The sequence below is a fragment of the Cariama cristata genome, unplaced genomic scaffold (genome assembly GCF_000690535.1).
Source record: "Cariama cristata isolate BGI_N322 unplaced genomic scaffold, ASM69053v1 scaffold3228, whole genome shotgun sequence".
NCBI classification, from domain to species: Eukaryota; Metazoa; Chordata; class Aves; order Cariamiformes; family Cariamidae; genus Cariama; species Cariama cristata.
Window position 1 is genome coordinate 14,094 of NW_009630461.1, and position 14,769 is coordinate 28,862.

At 38.0% G+C, this 14,769-nt stretch overlaps 1 protein-coding gene across 1 annotated transcript in view; it reads left to right on the forward strand.

Annotated features, from left to right (window-relative positions):
* The window catches only part of PPIL2 (peptidylprolyl isomerase (cyclophilin)-like 2), a gene marked incomplete at its 5' end in the record, with an annotated part of 69,338 nt that overhangs the window by 13,679 nt on the left and 40,890 nt on the right, over positions 1–14,769 (forward strand). Inside the window, 4 exons of the mRNA XM_009705529.1 lie at positions 966–1,017; positions 3,242–3,333; positions 5,092–5,181; positions 13,923–13,998. Of these exons, the coding sequence (XP_009703831.1) occupies positions 966–1,017; positions 3,242–3,333; positions 5,092–5,181; positions 13,923–13,998 (310 nt within the window). The remainder of the gene's footprint in view (positions 1–965; positions 1,018–3,241; positions 3,334–5,091; positions 5,182–13,922; positions 13,999–14,769) is intronic.

Below are 14,769 nucleotides of genomic sequence, written 5' to 3' on the forward strand. Positions count from 1 at the left end.
CCGTCATGCCAGCAGTGTGCCCAGATCAGACACTGACCCTGTTAAATGACTGGCATACGTGGGCCTGCCCTGTCATGTTACTGAAGGCTCACTGTTATTTTGGGTGTGCTGGCAGCTTTCATGTCTTAGGGAAGGCTGTGGGGAGGGAGCAGCCTGATCATCATCCAGAAGTGTTTGCCAGCCCGATAGCTCTTCCTTCCCCACGTCAGAAAGGCCCTCTGGAGAGAAGGCAGCAGAAAAATGCTGTAGACATTCTTCTGGTGAAGCGTGGGAGAGCAGGAGCTACCTTAGTTTGTGATGTCCTCTCTGGGGTCAGAGAACGTTCCCCCAACCTCGGCTGCCATCTCAGTCCCTCTTCTGTGGAATTGCGACCTGCGGATTAAGTGGCGGAAGATCCCATCGTGGGATCCCTCCCTTCATGACCCCAAGTGCCTCCCCAGAGAATTTGTGCCTCTGCTTCTCTTCATTATTACTGGTTGTCATGGGGGCTCTGCTACATATTTCCTGAAGTAAAATAAAAATTACAGTTATTTCAGAAAAGGTAGCAAGCTTGATTACCAAAATGGTTTGCTGGCTTTACGACTTTCATCAGAGGTCTATTCTGAATTGTCACTTCTGATCAGCAGGATTGATTTTTGCCGCGTAGCTTTTCACGCGAACTCCCCTTTCAGTTTGCGCTAAGACAGTTGTGCAACTTCTCGAGCTTATTCACTCTGTTAGCGCTGTACTGTGTCAAACTACAACACTGTAAATAAACATATCCCCGTTCTCAGGCTCAGTGAGCCTTGTTTTTTGTGGGCTGTCTGTGACTTAAATTCCCACGGTTCTGATGATTCAGACAATTTGCAATATATTATTAATAAATTATGTACTATTAAAATCCTAACACTGATGTTACAGTTTCCTTTTATATCCACGGTTAGATTCTGTTGTGATTAATTTTTTTCATGCTTCATTTTCTTTAGAAACTAGATGCCAAATCACTTATAAAGCTGAATTTTGCTAAAAACAGTGAAGGTAAGTGCAGTAATTTTCTGTGGGGATTTTTTTTTTCCTTAATGAATGCTTTAATAAATCCTGGTTTGTCTTACTCACGATAAAGTTATGTAGTTTGTGTCCTCTATCATGATTTTTATTTTCTGAGTAGGATAACTGCTTCTAGTGAGTGACAAGTTTACCTTTAAAGTTCCATTTCTGTTTTTCTTTACGCTGGGGAGCTATAAATTATTTAGCAATTTCACTTTACTATAACTGCTACCACAGTAAGGTACTGTTTACTTCAAGGAAAATTTTCAGAAAAGACTAAATTACTATGATATGTTATCTTTTTTCTAACTTGCCTATGGCAATATTTGCTGTTCACTTGGGTTTGAGCAACTTTTTGTTTATAAAATGAATTAGACTTAAATGAATACATGGGATTTTATGAATAGCAGCACACAAGACAGCAGCCTTGAGTTTTATTTCTGCAGGGTTAAAGATATAAAATTTGCCATTTAAGAGAGGATGCTAGGAATAAAAGAGAAGAGTGGAGATGAATTAATCTTTTACAAGGCAGATAATGATTTCTTTGAAATGAGAGTGGCAAGGATTAGGTGGGAATAAAATTCTGGAGTGTCTGTCTCCTTATCTTACCAAAGTCCATGGACTATAAGGTCTTTTCTCTAGCTGATGGATTTCTTCTGCATTTTGTGTGCCATCTGTCTCAAGGGCAGGGTGTTAAAAAATGATCAATAGTCACTGTGGCCAAGGTTTTTGAAAGATACTGGCATATTGTGCTTTCCTTAAAGAAATCCGGTCATAATGCTGGGCTGGAATGACGGCAGCCATGCAGTCTGAGAAGCCTTCTGCTTAGAAAGGTGCATGCTGTGTCATTAACGGATCAAGGGAAAATGCAACAAAAGAGGAAGACTAAAATGTTGCATTTCTGTCTATCAGCAAATTTTCTTTAAATCTTAACATGCAGAATGGTTATTAGGTATGTGGGATCTCCTCAGTTCACACCTATATGATAAAAAAGGTCTTCAAATGTTGCAGTTTCTTCCATTTAATGATCCCTCCTTAGCTGAGTACCTTCTATCCAGATCAACAAGTGTGTGCCCTCAGCAGCTCTCCTTTTGCTAGAACTGAAAACATGATGATTTGCTCTTTTTTATGCAGCTGGAGTGAGGCGTTGCATTTTACCAGCGTGTTTCTGTATCTATCAGTTGGACCATACCCTGACGCCACTACCAAAAATCCTATTCTAAACTTCATCTTGAATTTCAGTCCCTTGTGGCAATGGCTTTCCTTCAGCTCTGGTGGCATTAGCAGAAACAGTCCTCAGCTTTTACTTGCATCTACCTGCTGGAGGTCAGAGTGCGTCCCCTGACTGATCAGTTAGCGGTCAATACTCTGTAGGTGCTCGCCTCTCCTGTCTTTACAGGTGCTGTGAGGAGTCTCTGTTCGCTCTCCCTGCTGGTTTTGATTTTCGGATGGTAATTGGGGAAAAAAAGAACCAAATAGGCCCAACCTATTTCAAAGATCTTACCCAAATCCCCAGGTCTAGCAAACTGATCAAGTATTAATAACCTTCTTCTAATTGCTTTCGGCTGAGATCATCCAGACATTTTTCTTTTTCCTTGTACATTGCCTTCTATCAGTTTGCTTGTTGTTGACATGCTTAATATTTATGCTGACCCTCCTGGGAAAATTCACAGCTTGATTAGAGCAGAAGCTGGGTTCCTTATTGAATAACGTGTTCAGATTTAATGGCGTTCTGCTTACCACATTTGAATACAAAATACTCTCCTTTCCTAAAAGCACAACAGCTGCTGTGAACTTTCTTGTAGGATATAAGCTTAACTTTTATTCCCGGGAACAATGCTTAAAATAGAGTACTGGGCACGTTACAAGGTACAGACTCATGCTATCAATAGAGCTTTGATTACAACAATAACAATTGTATTGTGGTACTTCATAGATATCAAGCAAGTTGGACAAAGTTTTGTGTTGGGGGATTGAAGGCAGTAGATTTCAAAACTGCATTTTCATTGCTTGCTGTGTAATTCTCTTAACTGTTACTTTTTCTGTTTGGCACTGAAGAATCAAAGCGTAGTTAAAACACCATTAAATACACACTGAAGTTACATTAATTTTTAATAGAAAGTGTAAATGTCCTTCACAGAGATAACAGAAATTAGCTATTTCAGAACAGTTGCAGGGACTTCAGGTGAGATTTAAAATTTTTCCCCTCCCTCAGGTAAATACCACTGTCCAGTGCTGTTTACTGTATTCACCAATAACTCCCATATTGTGGCCATCAAGACAACTGGAAATGTGTTTGCCTATGAGGTAGGTTCTTTGTTGCATTTCATTATTAATATTTTATACTTGATGCATTTCGTTCAAGATCACAAAATACTTTAGAAAGATGGGTAAGTTTTATTCTTGTTTTACAGCCAGGTAAATTAAAGAGAATGAACTAACTTTACAAATTGTTGTCCAACTTTTACCTTCAAAATATGAACAACCCTACAATATGATTTAAGAGATATTTTTAAAACATTTTCCTAAATTAATCTGTGTACACCGAATCTTGTAGACCAAAGTGAGTAGCTTTTATATGCTTCTCAGTTGAATTAATAGACAAATTTTCTGTTGTCTTCTTTCTGGTAGAGTCATCACCAAAACACAAATTGCCTCGTTTCTGTTCGTATCAATGAATAAAAAAAGAGTATTTTAACTGGAGCTGGGGAAAAAGAGAGAATGCGTTAATGGACACTTGAACTGCATTTTTATTTGTGTTTTGTGAACATTTGTGTGAACCTAGGTGGAATTTTAGTTGTGACTTGTTTGCATAATCCTTACTGTAAAATCAAAGTTTATTTATTTTTCAGTAGCACATAAATCCTTTAATTAATGGATCCATATCCAGTGTTGTAAGAAGTCTGAACACTGAAACATCTGCTTTTTGAAATCTATTGATCGGAAATTCGGGTAGCACTTTCAGATACCAAGAGAGGAACAAACTGCAATCAAGGAAAAGGCTGGATTCATCACATTTTTGAAAACTTGCTCTGTTGTACTTGAAACTGTCTTCATTCCAGCTGTGAGAGCAGTCAACATTAGGTTAAAATAGGTGCTTTCTGCTCCTTCTGGAAGGAAGGATGCTTTGATTGCTGTGGTTAAAAGGCAAGAATGAGTTTAAGAGTAGTCTTTGTTAAATGCTCATTGATATAGAAAAACTATTGCTCAGTTTGATACAATTTATAATACCGGGCTTCCTAAACAAGCTATGCCAAGAGAGTCTGTTTCTCAAGCGGTGTACCACTTGAAGTAATAGCATTTATCTGTTTGTTATAAGCATAGAATTAATTTACAGACTTCTGGAGGTACTAGAAAAATATCACTTTCATCTAAGGAGAATAGAGGCCATTTGGGTGAACAAGACACATTCAGTTTTTTTGCAGGTAGACTTCCATAGTCATCACTTTGTTTGCTATATTTGTTCATAACAACAAAGCGTTTATTCCACATTGATTTTAGCTATGAAATAACATGCTGCTGCTTTGTTGATCATCATTTAATTTTCTCAGGTGACCAGAAATGTTGCTGCAGGCTAGGTGCAGCAGTCAGGGAGGACCGAGTGTGAGGGGCTAATGCAACTCTGCTGTTGTACGAGCTAGCCTGACACGCGTGTCTCCCTGAGGGGTGCTGACAGTCGGAGAGATATGGATCCCTTGTTAAAGCTGCCTGTCTTATACCATCTGTAAAATACTTAACTTAGAAAACTGCAAGCAAGATTTTTTTATTTTGGCAGTGCTTGTATGATGAATTTGGTTAAAATTATATGGAATGGAGACTGAAGGGATATTCTTTAAAAAAAAAACAAACCACCACACAAAACTGTTGAGTTTTGTAGGGATGAAAGACAAAAGCTTCTCATCTGTTAAAGCACACAATGAAAATATTGCAGCTGCCAGTTGAGAATGAAGGGTGAAATTGTTAATCATTTGTACTTTAAAGTTTTATTGGTATCACATATTTACTTGTAATATTTGCACATTAGAATCCAATTTTTAATATCTGTGTCTTTTGCCTGGCTGTTAGGCAGTTGAGCAGCTGAACATAAAACCAAAGAGCTACAAGGATCTTTTGACAGATGAGCCCTTCACTCGGCAAGACATTGTGACACTGCAGGTAAACTTCTCTCTCTGTTACATGTCTTACTATACAGCTTTTTTGCACACAATGAAATGTTGCTATGCACACTGTTATAACAGGACTCTGGAATAATTAAACAGAGGAACATTGTCTGTGTGTGTGTCTTGGAGATAGGTAGAAGGGGAATGACTGTATTTTCGTTGTTATCCAGATGAGGCACAAAGATGCCATATAATTTAGAGCTTGACAAATCTCTAGAGTGATTGTTATGTGCCTTGTAGATAAGCAAATTGTTCTGCTTTGTAAATTGATGGAGGAAAAAAAAACAAAGGTGCCCAGAAAAAGTCAAGGATGCCATGTAAAATGTGAATTTTGACAAAGGTATTTGTAGTTGCTCACTATTTCACTGTATCCAACTGAATATAAGATCTTGTGCATAATTGTAAGTTTTAGATACAAAACCACACAGAAGATTTTGGGGTTTTTTCTATTAATCTTACCTGAAAAAATTGCTGTGACACCTCCAGTTTATTGTGAGACCTAACAGAAGTGCATTGGGAAAAGACTGGGTAGAGGAAAGGTAAAGATATGTGCAGAATAATCTTCAACTCTAGACAGCCAACAGTATGTGGTCTACGTTATCAGAAGAAATGTGTTTTAGGCTGTCAAGTATATAAAATTTTAGGAAGTTGACCTGTTACATTAAGAGTGAAGCTCATTGTCCATCTTACTCTTTTAAAGATGCCTAAAAGGATCAAAGCTTCAGAAAGGATTTTTATACAATGTTTCTCTAAATGTAGAGTAAAATAAGCAGCAAACCAGAAGATTTTCTTTAAGTGCTTGCTTAGAATGGTTTTCTTCTGAATAGATACCAATGTTGGTCTTTTACTGATTTTATCAGAATTAAAACCCAAATTAAAACAGCATTGTAAATTTCAGAATGTAAAAGATAGTTATTTACAGATTAAGTTTAATATCAAAAGATCTAAAACTTGTTTAAAAGTAGGCATTTTTAAGCTTGCATGGTTTCAAAATAGGGGAAAAAAGATTCAAGGATCATTTTTATTTGAGTCAGGAGTTAGAATGCATCTCATGAACAGTTAATTGCCACTAACCAAGACTAATACAGTCTAATTTGAATAGAAAAATATTTTTCATTTATGTCTAAATTTAAATGAAATGTATCCCATCTTCCCTACTTCCCAGTGCTGAATGGCATGTTTATAAATATTTTTCCTCTATTCCTTTGAGCTTGTGACTGTTCAAGCTAATGCAACAAAGCAAAATGTTTTTAATCCAATGGAAGCAAAAAACATAGCTTTTTCAGATTGAAAGCTCCCAACAGAATGTTATTTGAATGTAACTGCATGGTTGCTAATGGATTTGGAACAGTAAAAAAAGACAACATGAGTGACTAGAAATGTTTCTGTGCATCAGTCTGGAAAACCAAATTATTTTGAACAAATAATTGAAGTGTGCAGTCATTTAAAAATATTTTGGTATATTTTGTAGGTTTCAGATTGAATATATATCTAAAGAGTGTGTTCCTGTTACACGCCTAGTTGTGATTTCTCATAAAAGTAAACAGATGCTATAGTCCCCTAAATCTTAAAATGCAATAGCTAGCTAGCTATTCACCCAATTAGTTTTTAATTTTTTTTTTTTTTTTCAAAAAAGGATTTTCAACAAACAGGCTAAAATGGCTTCAGGGTGTTGAATGAGAAATAAAAGCCATTCAATGCACTGCAAAACACCCACTGCAAACTTGCGAGTATCAAATGATGCCCTACTCTGACTTGCTTTGTTGAGGCCAGAATGCAAGCTAAAGTGGACTAACCTGGGTATTAAAATTGCTTATGTATATGTGATATGGGAATCTGTTATTATTTTCTTCATGTAAATTATTGAAAGACAGACCAATGTCTTTTCTACAAGCTCTGTTGTTGACAACACTGCAGGCAGCATAGTGGCTTCACACTGCCAAGCTCTACCACCTGTGGCTTTGTTTCTTCGCCAGAGTTCATGACTGCAATCTGTTGTGTTTCAATTTGTGGCTCTAGAGCTCTATCCCAAATCTCGCTTCTCCTAAAAATCTTTCAATTCTGTGTTGAAATTCATCATTTTGTTGTTTTCCCATTCCCCTGTGTAAATTGAGTACTGTGGTACCTCAGAGAGCTGGAATTGAGAGCGAGTTGGTAACACTGACCCTGCTGTTTGGCAAAAAGGTAGATATAAAGGAAGTTGCTATAAAAAACATTCTTTGCTTTGCAAATAAAAGCTGAATAGGACTGTCTGTAATGGCTGTGTTTATCAATAGAAAAGTATTTCCAGAGGCTGACTCTTAATGTCCTAGGAAGCAGATGAGGTACCTGTGTTTGGTAGTGAAATACAACATGATAAATGGAAAATTTGAATAATGTATGTTTACAGATTATTTCTATGATGACACTTTTCCTTATTGATACATAAAGGGCAATCCTACAGCTGCTAGGGTTATTGTTTTACCAGAATAGCAATTGACTTCAAACTTGACCTCTCTCTCCTAATGTATCTAATTAAAAACAAAACCAAAAAAATGTGCTCTTTCCAGAAGAGAGAATTTCATAAAATTCTTTGTTCCATTCTTGGTGCTTAACATTATTCAAACACTAATCATAATCCATCCTGTTATCTTTTCTGGTGAGCACCTTCTCAACTGGTTGCTTTGATTTTATTGATAGTTATTTGTGTCCTATTGCTGTTAAGTTTACTTGTTAAAAAGAACAAATTATTTTGGGTCTGAAACTAAAAAAAGCAAAGTCACAACTTAGTTGTTAATAACACTCTTAGGCATGCTTCTCTTTGTGAAGGAATCCACAGTGCTTCCTGTACTTACATATACAGAAATTGCTTTTTTCCCCTGTTGAAATGCAAATGTCCTGGCGTAAATTTTTCATCAACATATGGCGATATTATCCAGCCCCTCAGCACAGGAGGTAAAGAATAATACCATATCCTGGTGTGCAAGATACATTACCAAAACTGGAATGTAGTTATTCAGGCAAAAGATGTCATGGATTCTGGTTTAATATCTTGCTGATAATGACAGAAATACACGTGACATTATTCCATATGAAACCCTTCCTAGACACCAGCAGTTTTAGTATGACTGGATTTTTTAGCTCTTTACCCTCAAGTTGAAATTTCCTTTTCTTAGCTGTGTGATCTTGTCACAAACTCAAGTCAAGCTTTCCATCTTCTACAGTGCAAGTGTAGAATTTGCAACTTTTTTCCAAGTTTCTTTCTCCTCACAGTTTGTCATTACTTCAGATAATTTTTCTCTCAACTGTACTGGTTCCTATCTCTTCGAAATAGAATATTGCTGTTGTATTTTGTCTGTGTTTCTAATAACTCTAAACCCACTTGTATTCTTTTACCTTGAAAGATGATCAGCTGAGCCTAACTTAACATCCCTTGCAAATGTCATTAATGTGCTACCAGCTGACAGACAGCTCAAGTACTTCAAGATTTATTAGTTACACTTAATGGGTAAGGTATGATGTAAAGCACTTAGAGATCTGTAGGGACAGGGTATCTGTAATAGGAAGAATGGTGGTATCAAAGTGTGTTTGCAGTGTTCTTACCTCCCTTTTCTGCTTTCAATTCTGGTACATTACTGTTCATCATTTTACTTTGCAGTTGTTTTAAAGGTAGGATTCAGTATAGCTTTGAAAGAGTTTTGATGTAAGAAGTTTACATTAGACTACAATTCAGAACTAGGTGATTCTTTCAGTCCTATGGTTTACAGGTTTTCAGCTAGTTTTCAGTCTAAATGTTTAACCTAATTTGAAGTTACCTTTCAAGTAAATTTTTCTGGGGGTGTGAAATTCAGTGTTAGATCTCAAGGTCTGCTGTCCACCATTTAATCCTTTTGACAAAATCTGGTCTACACTCTGGTAGAAATTATTATTAATTAGTGTTACTTTAAATTTTGTGTGTGTTTCAGTCATATATTTTGCAAAATATTCTCTGTGTGATGAATGGTGTGGAACTTAGAAGCAAGCACATAAATAAGTATAATCTGGATTCCCTTGTGTAAGAGTGGGCAGGCTGAAGTAAGCACCTGCCCCAGCTCAGGATGCACGGAGAGGAACAGGGTTAGGTAGTGCTTTGTGGGACACGATGGTGGGCTCTGACAGTCCTGTGGGCTTCTTCCCATCACAACAAGTGTGGGAGAGTCCTGAAGAGAGCAAAGTATGCTGCAATAACCTGCTTTTACATCCCCTTTGGTAGGAAGCGTTCAGAGGAACTAAGAACAATTTCCCCTTTAGTCCCCTGTCAATTCTTCGTCCTCCACTGTGTCTCTGTTTGCAAACCAGAAACCACGACTCTCAAATTGGTGAAGATACAGCAGAAATTATTCCTGCTCTGGAAACTCTTGGAAGCCAGTGCTGGGCTATGTGCTGGCAGGGAAGGGGAGTTAGTGAGAAGTGGGGCTCAACTCAACAGCAGTGCTTGCAGGTAAAGCAGAGGCAGAGGTGGTCTGTTCCTCTTTACCGGAAGAATTGGAATAAACCCCCTCAACTCTGTTGTGCCAGTGGTAATGGGCACAGTCCTCTGGTGGCAGCCTGCTGAGAGCCTTCCCTGATAGATGCGCGCTAACAAGTGCATCTGCTTTGCACCACAGAAATAGAGGGGAGTTCCTGGGAGAAATAGATAGACAAAAAAAAAAAAATCTGGGTAAAATGCAAGCAGGTTTGCTGCTGTTAAAGGAAAAAAAAGGGCTCATACTGTTATGTGCTTCCTTATGTTGATTTTATTGTTTCTGTATAACCTAATCAGCCATGGACAAGACACGGTTTCTGACAAGCTGTTAAACACCATTGGCATTTGTGGCAGGAAGCATAACTAATGAGCTAAGCTGGAGGTGGCTGAGCTGCATGCTATTAATTGCTATTTTCACTCCTCAGCTATTTCTTGTTTGCTCTTTGTGTGGCAGAAGGTCAGAGCAGATTTCCTCTCGGTTGTGGGTCAGGGCTCTTTGAGGGCGAATCCTGCACCAATGCATGTGCAGAGTGGCTGGCAAAGAAGTGACGTGTTGGGACGTGGCCGGCAGATAAAGGTAACAGTCCTGAAGATAATTAGTGATGCAGTATGGCCAACCAAATGGTAAGAGAGGAATCAGGCCTCAAAGAAATCACACAGTCTAAAACTGTGCTGGTTTTAACCTGCTTTTCTGGGGAGGGGTGTGTGTATGGGACTGAAGATTAACGGAGTTTAAGCTGTTTCTGTAAGTAGGTGAAACCAGAAAATGGTAAGGAAAAAAACAAGTGGAATAAAACTTGGGATTGTTTTAACAGCTCAGCTTTCAGGAAAACATCGAATATGAGATTTTTAATAGTCATGATAGTTTGCAACGCTTTGAAGTCTGTATCTGTGCTAGTAATTTGCTGAACTAAAGTTTATGGTTTGTAACCTTAATAAGAAAAACCCTGAGACTGATGCCCATGGTAATTTGAATACATATTTTTAAACATGCTAAGACAAACAAAAGTAGGGCAGTTTACTCTTCATGGTTCATCATCCTTTCTGGTTTCTGTGCACTTACACAGGACTTATTTCTTTAGACCTTTGGGCTCTAGGCCTTAATCTTAACACGATGGGGAGCATCCCCATGAGACCAACCTTTCTCTGACCAGGAGCGGCCATTAATTCATTAGAGCTTAAGGCTCTGACGATGTGGGTATGTGCGTCTGCCTGTCCCTGTGGTGTCATGGTTGGGCTTCTCTGATTCTGTGCCTAGTAACTGTCATGGATGCAATGAGAGGAACTTGGCAGGCTAATTATTAGTGTTTATACAGTTTTCTTCCTGAAGTGATATGTCTAAAGACTATGTGCACTTTTAAAATTTACATAGACCTGCCTTTAAAAAATGTGTATCTTGTGTTGTAGGTCTCAGTACCATCAGTAAGGAAATGGTTTGTGTCTTCTGCAGCACACATTGGACTGGTCAGATGTGTTTCTGCTCTTGGGGACAGTAGAAGCAAATGGTGTCTTGTGTTTAACTTAATATTTACTGCAGTACTGTCACACTTAGTATGTGCATTTGTCTAATTCTAATCAAACTTCTCCTAGTGTATCGTGATGCTGTATTTTAGAGGGAGGAATCAATACGTCAACCACTTGTCCTAGGTGTCCAGTGTAAGATGACACTTAAATTTCAACTTGAGGAACCATTTTTGACAGTTTTTTTCACTGGCAGAGGGAAACTGGTTTTGGAGTAGGCATGTGGGTGGTTTGCCTTCTTGATGCGTGGTGAGACTCCTGCTTTGCAGAATCAGGAACACAAGGGACAACACTGTAAATCAAACCTTCGTCAGTTTGAACAAATGGCCCACCTGAATGGGATGAAGGACCTTGTGCGGAGGACCTTGGTCTCGGTTCTGGGGTTTGGGGTTTTCTTGAGTCTCTCAGAAAGCAAATGGACGACAGTGGTCTGCAGGGAGAGGGAGCTGCCCCATGGCCTCTGCTGTCCTTCATACCGTAAGGGATGTGTTGCCTATGGGGAGGTTAGCAGCAATATGGAGAGCCCTGAGAAGTCCCTTGCAGGGAAGGAGACTGTGAACATTTTTCCCTGGAGTTGCTCAATGCCTGCAATTAGGCTGGTTAAGCCAGGTAAACGTTTGAGTGAACTGTGGCTGTGCAACAGTTTGAACTAATCTGATTCATGGTAACTGAGCACAAAACACTTGGTTTGATAAGGCACTGGCAGTTGTGATATCCTTTTACTTATTTTTAAACAATCAGTAAATCAGTAACTCAGGAAGCTTTATTGAGAGGAATACAGTGAAGGTGTTTTCTGGTTCATCTTTACTGCTGTCTCCTGCCCTCCCTCCTCTCCATGAAAAGTTGATTTCAGGAGCCTTGCTCTTCAGCTTTGCCATGAACAGCAGACATGTGGATTGCTGTAAACCCATTTGCCCCTATTAATATTAATACACTGATTATTTTTTTCCTTTCCTGGAAAGGGTAAGCAGTCTTACTTCCTTCACCTTTTGAGGTGGTACGTTTATGTGCAAGGCGATGATTTCTGTCTGGGAAAGCTGCAGCTCATGATTACTGAAGAGCATTTGGGAGGAGGCAGGCAACCTGTGTCTTCTGGAAACACACTGAGCCCTTTCTCCAGATTTTCTCCATGCATCTTGTTGACTGTCAGAGAGCAAGGCTGAGATTATCTCTATTCATATATACATAAATATGCATGTGAGGTAGTAAATAATAAATACACTTGAGTGCTGGTGTCAGAGGATACAAAAATGGTTAAAAAACAGTTTCAAATTTCCTGTTCTTCAGTAGTTTTATTTAAAGATTATCTGTTTCTAATGCAAGATCTTAAAGATAAAATATCTTTTTTTTTTGGCAGTCCATGTCTTGATGAAGGTCTATTGAAGGGGTATAGTGGGGCAGGAAACAGTAGAAGATGATTATATAGTGGTTGGGAAGGGGGACTGCAGGTCATCATCAGAGTGCAGAATCACACAGCTTGATTTCATAAATGTGTTTTGGTTTTACTACCAGCAGTAAAACTAAAAATGCAGTCTTTGGTGGAAGCATACCATTTCAGGGATTAATAAAAGGCATAATTAGATCATTTAATAAGTGATGGAGCTATGAACTCTGCCTGTATTAATCATTACTTTTAGCAGAGATGGAATTGTCGGAACTTCTTACTAATAGTGGTGGTCTGAGAAGCTTTGTTAAATTTATATGACATAACACTATTCATGTCAGTGTCATAGTTCTTTGCATAATGTGTTGCATTATTTTTATCCTGAATTTGAAACTATTTCATATTATAAAGATATTTTGGTATTTTAGATTTTGAATTTTCTGTAAGTTTTCTGTAAGTTAGAATTTCCAGAAATGACTGCCTGTGCTGGGCTGATGTTTTGACCTTTCTGTGCTGCAGAGCAGCTTGAGGAGAAAACCTTGAAGTCATTGTAAGAAGAGGATTAAGGACTGTTTAATAATAGTATAATGTAACCTAGATCACCAGTAGGCATTCCTTGTCTCGCTCTCCCTAATAAAAGGTCAAAGTTATACAGAAAGTTTCCTAGAGATAGTATAAAGGCTCACAGTTAATGGACTGTGTATTTTGCTGTTTCCTTGAGTGGTCACTCAATAGAGGTTTCATAATAGCACTTTTTGTTGCTTTTTTAATGATTACTTTTTATTTTTAAACATAATTCTGTAAGCACAGATTTCACTAGTAAAAAAATAAACAGTTAAACCAGTTCTGACTGCAAAGACTTCCTCTGAGGTTTATTTGTATTTTGAAATGCATTACAAAAGTTCACAGAGCACGTGCAAATCAGGCACACTTTTATAAATAGAAGGAGATAGCTAATGTGAATTTGGATAGATCTTAGACCAAACCACAGAATGAAGGGAAGAATCAAGGGATTGCAGCTCCTTGTTCTTTCTTCTCACTAGGATAGGGTAGACTCAGCTTAATTCTGTTAGTAACTTCTGTAGGCAAAATATGTGTATTATTATCTTTGGGACTAAATTCCAGATTCTTAAGGAGCCTACTGTGAACACAGGCTCATTGCTGATGTCAGTTGGGGTTGATTGCTTTACATTTTTTTTCATCTTTCTGTGGTTTGAGCAGTATGGAGGTTATTCTGTCTCTCCCCATTCATTTTATATGGTGGTGTCTGCCCTTCAAACTAGTCTGTTGCATGGAGTGGCTGCCTACCAAGCTCTCTGACGTTTGTTTTTTTAATTATTATTTTCAGGATCCAACAAACCTGGATAAGTTCAATGTCTCAAACTTCTTTCATGTTAAGAACAACATAAAAGTAATTGATCCAGGTAAGGATGAATTGAAGGTAGGCTGAGAAAACACCAACCCAAATATGCAAATTCTAAAGATGATGTTATGGAATTGACACTTGTTTTCTGGATGGACATCCCTCAGCGGCCAGTGGTAACTTTGAAAGCTTCTTGGAAACATGAATAACTTGTTGAAACTGTACTTTTTACATCAAAAGGTGTTAACAGATTTTGAAGCAAAGACATGATTCTTTGAGAAATTATTAACTGTCTCTGTTGAGTGCTGTGCAAACACAGAAAGTTTTACATATCCTTTAAGAGTAAGTAGATGAGAGAGAGGTGAGAAGGAGAGGAAAAATAATTTGCCAAAAGCTCTGTTAGCCTTGTGCGAGAACCAAGACAAGGAAACCTACATCTTCTCTTACCTATCTGCTCCTGTCTGCCAGGCTGTCTTTCATGTGTATCAACAATGTATTGCCCATCCTTCTGTCTGGATAATAATGGACATCTTCCAAGTTAAAGATTGATACATATTTTTCTAAAATAGTCCCAAAATTATTTTAATAATTAAAATACCATACTTTTTTTCTTTCTAGATATCTAATAAATTTCCTTCTCAATTCTTTTGTGATTTTAGATAGCTAAATGCTTTGTAATATCTGCTAATATTAAATTGCTGAAGGAAAAAAATTCTCTCTTTGCCCTTGTGATTTCCTCTAGAACTGTTTCTAATGATGTCTAATTGCTGATTCTAAGCATGATGTGTTTTTGTGGGTCTTACTATGCCCATCTGTTGTGTTGTGTGGTTTT